At 41.7% G+C, this 7,500-nt stretch overlaps 1 protein-coding gene across 2 annotated transcripts in view; it reads right to left on the reverse strand.

Moving 5' to 3' along the window:
• Positions 1-116: 116 nt before the first annotated feature.
• Positions 117-7,500, reverse strand: part of LOC134463980 (uncharacterized) — a 7,405-nt gene continuing 21 nt past the window's right edge. Inside the window, exons 1-5 of one of the 2 annotated variants that reach the window (XM_063217388.1) lie at positions 5,128-7,500; positions 3,312-4,338; positions 2,639-2,794; positions 2,436-2,528; positions 117-896 (exon numbers count right to left, since the gene is read on the reverse strand). The exon at positions 5,128-7,500 is cut by the window's right edge and continues 21 nt beyond it. In XM_063217388.1, the coding sequence (XP_063073458.1) occupies positions 588-896; positions 2,436-2,528; positions 2,639-2,794; positions 3,312-4,328 (1,575 nt within the window). In that variant the 5' untranslated portion in view covers positions 4,329-4,338; positions 5,128-7,500 and the 3' untranslated portion in view covers positions 117-587. Of the gene's footprint in view, positions 897-2,435; positions 2,529-2,638; positions 2,795-3,311; positions 4,437-5,127 lie in introns of those variants that run through there. The other variant, XM_063217389.1, reaches the window with a different exon arrangement.

Here is a 7,500-nt window from a genome sequence, read left to right on the forward strand (position 1 = left end):
AGCTTAGCAGAGACTCTGAACCCTTCTTGACATTTGCCTACTTTCAATATCCATGATGTTTTTTTTGAAAGGTCTCAAAAGTATTGTATATTTGCATTCCAATGGGTAAACTCAGGTTGACTGCATTAGTCAGGCCAAATAGTATGGCAATGCAATGGAGACCAAGTTGTTGAGTACTTAATCAATAACAAGGCCAATGTCATTTGGCGTAACCATGAGACAGTGTGCTTCTCTCCACAGATTCAGTCCTATATGTCATTTTAAAACAATGAAACGAACCAAATCACTGTGAATGACTGTCAATGAACGTTTTCATGGCTTTGTTATCGATGGAGGTACTCAACAACTTTTGACAAAAGAGCACGCGCACACACAGCCCTCCACTAATAAACAAATCACTGCCCTCCAGTAATGGACTGTGACAGCAGCAGCCTCAATAAAACAAGTGCCATTTGAACTGAAACGACATGTTTCTCTCCACAGGTTTTCAGTCCTATGTTCTATTTTAAAACACACGAACAAATGATGACAATCACTGAATGACTGTCAAAGAACAGTGGCCCTGTTATCTCAGACTGGTTACAAGTTCAGTCCTGCAGCTTAGCAGAGAGATTCTGAACTCTTTTTGACATTTGCCTACTTTCAATATCCATGATGATTTTTTGAAATGTTTCAAATGTATATTTGAGTTCCAATGGGTAACTCAGGTTGACTGCGTAAGTCAGGCCAAAAAGCATGGCACAAGCCGATGCAATGGAGACCAAGTTGTTGAGTACTTCAACACCATCAATAACAAGGGTGATGTCCTGTGGAGGGGAAAGATCGTCATCACGGAGAACAAAGATAGCCATGGCGGCATTTTGAAGTTCTGCCTCCGCTTCTTCCTTTTGGACAACCTAAAATCAGATAATTCCCCATGAAGGGGAGAGGGAGATTACTCATTGTACTGAGGCCAAGACACATGGCCAAGCGATAACCGATAACATAGTAAATTGTAAAACGATTTCCACAAAATTTGACCCAATTGATTAAGTTTAAAGGCATTTAGATTCTTGGCAAATTCTAATGCGCATACAGCTGCTGCCCACAAAATTAGAATATCATGTAAAAGTTGTTTTATTTCCACCATGTCAAGAATGTTAAACGTTCATTCATTATAGATGCATGAGTCACATCTTAAATCTTAATTTTGTGGGCAGCACCTGTACACTTCTGACTTGAATGAAAACACTATTTAAGTAGATCCCACCGCACTCACGATTAAAAGGTGCAAAACAAAACCAAAAGACTGTTTAAACCAGAAAAAAAATGTCTGCAAACTTAGATCCTTTTGCTCATTTTAATGGCCTAGCTTTCGGTCATAGACCTTCCTCAGGGCACAATTTTTTCTTGTTTAAATGAAAACACTGATACCATTTTCTACAAAAAGAAGTGATTTTTCTTGTATAAATACCATTTCCAAAAGTATTTGCTCATCTGCCTTGACTCACTTATGAACCATCCCACTCTTCACTCATATGGTTCAATATGATGCTGGTCCACATTTTGCAGCTATTACAACTTCAACTTAATGTTGTCTTAATGCTGTCCACAAGGTTGGGGATTGAGGTTTTAGGGATTTTAACCATTTTTACAAATGGACATTAGTGAGTTCAAATACTGATTTTGGCTGAGAGTGACTGGGTCTTTATCCCAGGTCTAAATCCTTCCAAAGGTGTTTTGTCAGGTTCAGGTAAGGACTCATGAGGCCAGTCAAAAGTCACACCAGACTGCTATCAATTTCTTTATGCACCTTTCCTTGTGCACTGTCATGTTGGAAGAGGGAGAGGCCCCTTCTAACCTGTTCTCACAAGGTTGGAAGCATGGGATTCCATGCTCTCAACCTTGTGGGAACAGCTTGAAATGGCCCTCTTCCTCTTTCAACATGACTGTGCACCAGCAGACAAAACAAGGTCCATAATGAAATGGATGAGAGTCCTGTGCAGAGTCCTTACCCGAAACTGACTATAATACCTTTGTGGATCAATCTAGAGCGGGGGACTTTGAACCAGCCCTCTTCAAACATAAGGGTTTGACCTCACCAACGTGCATTTGGAAAAATGATCCAACATTCCTTGAAAGACACTGACCAATCATATTCACAAAAGAGTTGAAGCTGTAATAACTACAAAAGGTGGACTGGCATCATATTGAACCCTATGGGTTAGGACTGGGACAGCACTTACGTTCATGTGAGTAAAGGCAGGTGAGCAAGTACTTTTGGCAATGTCCTTATCAAAATAATTTTGAAATTTGGGAATAAATGTATAAATCCTTTGTCATGCACAACTGGAGAGCTTTTGTCCAATTTTATGTCAGAGAATGAGACTGGTTCTCCTCCCCTCTACAACGCCTACTTTGCCAGAAAACACCCTGATCTCAGAGCAGTCACTTACCAGGTACTCTTTGATCAGATGCCCAACTTCTTCACCCAGGTAGATCACAAGTGACTTCAGGATGCACTCTCTTCTTCTGTTCAAGTCGACACCCTGTAGCAACAAAGCCATATCAAAAGATAAAATACAGATCAGCTTTCAACTCACTAGAGAACTGAACTGATAAAAGAGGAGCTCCAATGCAATACATCTGTAATTCATACCTGATCCAAAGGCTTAAGGACGTCTCTGATTTTCTCCCCGATGGCACCACCTTTTTTCCTCAGGACCTGAAGAAGCTGACTGCTCTTCTTATCCAAACCAGCAAAGAACCGTGCTTGTAGTGGTACTGTTGTGATCCTTAGAAATTCCGCATTGATCTGAAACACAGATTAGACAACACATTTCATGTTAAGGGATACAACTGGCAAAGTTGAAAAAGACCAGGACAATGGGTGGTGTGGTGGCTGGTGCCGATCCTTCCCCATCTCTCTCCCCACTTGCTTCCTGTCTCTCTCACTGTCCTGTCACAAATAAAGGCATAAAAAGCTAAAAAAAAACATCATACATGCACAAAAATGTACACACATACATATACATATGAAGAGTTTGGTTCCTGATGCCATCATAAAATTGGATTTAAAAAATAAAAATAGAAAAATGTATTAAAATGGCTTTAGTGCGTTTTTCAACCAAACTCTTCATACATACACATTTTATATATATATATATATACACACACACACACACACACACACACACACACACACACACACACACACACACACACACACACACACACACACACACACATACATACACACACATAGGAGAACAGTGTTGGCTGTTTGTTGACTTGACCCTGGAATAGAGAACAGATTTTGACAGTGAGCCTACCTCATCTTCTTGAAACATCGCTGGCCACCGCTCCTGGAGTTCTTCCACCCTGGGCTGTTTTTCCACGATTTCTTGGCGACGGAGAGCAAATGTCTTGGCCATTTTCTCACGTACGATCTTCCCATTGTTCCGTTTCTTCACCTCCTTCAGAAGTACCTGTCGCTCCATTTCAAGATTATCTGCAGTCTCGCCAACTGGGTAGGACGGCACATGGTTGGCCTCACCACGTTTAGGTCGCTTCACATTTTTTGCTGGATAGGCATCAGCTGTAGCTTTGGTCTTTAGGGAATTGACTGCTAGCTCAGGACATCCAAGTCCCTTCAGGTGGGTACGAAGGTTTCCCATCTTGGTTTTAAGTCTCTGTGTCCACCCATAGCAGCCATTCCAGGATCCTGGCTCTGCCAAACAGGGATGCTTCTTGATCAGTGCCTCTGAAACCTCACAAACGTCTGCATTGTTTGGGTAAGCTTTATACATATAGATTTGATCAGACAACTTTTCCAAAATGTCTGACTTCATCCTCGGACCGACAGTCAATCTTGTTCCCTTTGCCTTAAAGGCAGCATTTCCTCTCTCTAATTGGACTTCAGTGTCATAGGAGAAGCTTGGAACGGGGAACTCCTTTGGCCATTGCCCTGCCCTTGAAGAATGACCAGAGGTGGGTGACGAGAGAATTAATGTGTCATCAGTATCGCCGGAAATGGAACCGGAAACGGCATCATCACTACAGCAGCTAACATTGACGGCTGTCTGTTCAGGAGGTGTATCATCAGGCAAAGGGATCACTTTGATTGTACACAGATCCTCAAGTTCGGTAGTAGATGTTAAATTAACAAATATGTCACCAAAGTCTTTGTCCTGGTACTGGATCCTAAAGTTTCCCCTTAATCCACAAGCTTCTCTCACATCATCAACAAGCTGGTCCACGGACTCTGGAATCCCATTTGGCAGTAACATTTTCCTTTTGTCATCTTCACTAAGAAAAACCAGCAGCTTTGCAGCCCTCTTCACAGCCATGCTTAAGAGCCTGAAAGACAGGGAGAGAGAATAAGATTATTCATGTGAAGCTGGCTTTGAATGTTAGGTGGACACATCATTTAAGCAGTTATCAAAGAGCAACGAATGCTCGAATGCCCCCCTCCTCCTTTTGAGGTCACCCCCCCCCAAAAAAAACATTCATTCCATCCCCTCTACATACCTCCCCCCTACCCCATGCTGCGCCTTCGTCCTCCTTCCCCTCCATCCATCTCCCTCCTCTACTCACCTTCTGCCACTCCACTTTCAACCCCCCCAAAAAAATCTCCTTTCCCACCTCCCTCTCCAAGGAATAACGCGTCATAATGCACAGAAATTAAATCAACTGCTCAGGCAGTAATAACTAGAGCTGCACGATTAATCGTTTTACAAAATCGTGATACCGATTCACACATATACACGATTCACTTTTTGAAGGATTTTTCAGGTTTACCTTTGTTATTTTTTTCATCATGAGCCGCGTTTCCTCTGTTTCCATAAGGTTTATTGCTGTTGCTTACCAACTCAACCAACCATGAAAGCATTTGCGCATCATGTGATGTGTGATGTGTCATGTGATGTGTACGCAACAGCAAGCTTTCTCCATAAACCAATCGAGAATGGATCAGAGTTGAATAGATTTAACTTCGGAAAAAAAAACGTTCAGAAAATCGTTCTCAATTTCTAACAAGAAAAAAAACAAAATCAAGAAAAAATTCTACACTTTTTTCCAGAATCGTGCAGCCCTTGTAATAACCACAGTATAATCATACACATTTTAAAACACAAGTCACAATGTCACCTTAAACGTGGATATATCTTTTTGGAACCACCAGACGCCTCCCCTGAATCGTGTAGTCAGCCAGTGGGTATGGGTCATTAAGACTGTGGTGTTCCAGAAGAAGAATTTGTCTAGCCGACGTTGTCAGTATAAAAGCTCTGTAATGTTCTGTGTACCAGGCATCAAGCTGTCTGACAACAAAAAGTGGCTTTTCCTGGAGAATGATCATCTGAATGATCTCACAAAACTCTGGCAAGCCTGCAAGCTCCCCATGTGAAATGATCATGCCCTTCCTGTAATTATAGGCTTCATAAGTCACATTTTCCGCCATGCACAGAACATCCAGGTTTGGGTGCTTCTCCTTCACAGCACATGATATTTCCTCACACAGAACATCAATGGGAATGGAAGAAACATTTCCAACTTTGAGAGTTGATGTCGGTAAGCTGCTCAGGTGCAGATGATGGGCTATATGAAACTGATGCCGCTGTGACAATGATAGGAGAACATTTTTGAAGCAGTTCGTGTGACGCACAACCCTTTTAAAGAAGCTGTGTTTAGATTCGAAGCGCATCGTCCATAGCTCAACCAGGGGACCAAACTGCTCAATAAGCTGAGAGTAGTGCTCCAGATAGTGGTGCTTGGGCAGAATTTTTTGATCAGGGAAAACTTCTTGAAATCTCAGTCTGTGTTCAGATATTTTACTATCCAAATAAGCTACAGATTCTTTGGTGTGAAAAGGTGCAACTACAAGGTCCACAATATCCTTCAAATCAGTAAGGACCTGCCAGGCAGGTTCATCAGCAGGGACCTTGTCTCCAATCAACAGGGGTAGGAATCTCACTAAACTCCAATTCTCGTGTGCATTCCCTCCAATCCTTTTCTTTGTTGAAAATGCAAGAGGCACAGGATGGGGACGATTATTTTTATCACTCCACTTGAAGGGAAATGTTCGGATTGCTTCATTCAGGTTGTGCAATGTAAAATATTTTTTACCTACAAAGACAGCCAAACACAATGCTACTTCAACAGGGATAATACCCTCAAAGAGGTCATGTGCTATGTCAGGGGGAAAACCTGTAGTCACATTAAAGTATGACAGTCTCTCTGATAACACACAAACCCCTTTCACACCAAAATGAGGTACTTCCCCTTCTCTCACAGCCTCAAGATGAGCAGCGTGAACCCCCTTGGTTCTCAGACAAAATGCTCCTGAATTAACTTCTATGGTCTGAAATTCTTCACTCTTTGCTGTGCAAAATCTACACACATATGTCCCTGAGAAATTCTCCACGAATCCTGCGATGCTATGTGCACCGAGGTTGTCAGCAACAATGCACTGAACAGTGCCCTTTAAAGTCTTTCCCAGCTTAGAGACATAAACTCCATGTTGCTCCAATGTGACAAGATCATCTAACAGAGGCTCAAGCACCTTTTCATACCCATACTGCTTAACATCATTACTATTTATCAAAGCAGCTAAATTAATGGACGACAGGGATGAGTGATACCCTGGAGGTAAATTACCTAAAATCCAATAGACACCCAAGATCTTGTGTATTTTCTTGGATGTGCCAAGGGGGTTACAAATTTCAAATTCATCAGCATACAATATTAATGAAATTGCAGTTTCACTAGAGAGCAATTCATTCTGCTGAAAGTTGAGTGAATCAAAAAAACATGTATATTTCGGTCCATGACCTCCCACATGACGAAACTTTAAATTAATAGCTTTATCCAGTATTGGCTGGCAACTAAGAATCTGCTGCAATGCCTTGAGTATTGGGACATACTGGAATGACCTTTTACTCTTTTGGTCTAGCACATACTCCACCGGTTCTACAACACTGAAATTATTTTTGTAGTATACCTTTCTTTTCCAAGATGTAGAGAGAGGACCTGTATCTCCAACTGCGCTTTGAATGGGACTTGATTCACACAGGACAGAGGCTAACTCCTGTACCACTGTAATGTCAACTTGGCAGTTATATTTCTGCAGTAGCTGGGTTATTGTGTCATAGGTTACAGGGACTGAAACTACTCTGATCAAATAGTGCAGCTCCTGCAAAAGATAATCAATGGCCACACTAGGGACCAGGAAAACATGCTCTAGTTTCAATAGCACTGAAGCAATTTTGTGTTCTATACTGGACAAGTCTTCAGTGTCAAAGGCTGAACTAGCTTCTTCATTCTCTGAAAAATCCTCGTGTAAATTATCAGCATTAATGTCGTCAGAGGAATGGTGGGTTTGTTGTGCTCGCAGAGTAAGTTCAGCTTTTAAATCACTTACAGAGGCCAACCTGTGCTTTCTGTACCGATGAGTCTTGAATGAACCATAGACATTGGTTTTGTACGAGCAACTTTGAAAAATGCAAGTTAAAGTCTCATGGTTTT

Source organism: Engraulis encrasicolus, chromosome 15 (assembly GCF_034702125.1).
Source record: "Engraulis encrasicolus isolate BLACKSEA-1 chromosome 15, IST_EnEncr_1.0, whole genome shotgun sequence".
In the NCBI taxonomy this organism is placed as follows: domain Eukaryota; kingdom Metazoa; phylum Chordata; class Actinopteri; order Clupeiformes; family Engraulidae; genus Engraulis; species Engraulis encrasicolus.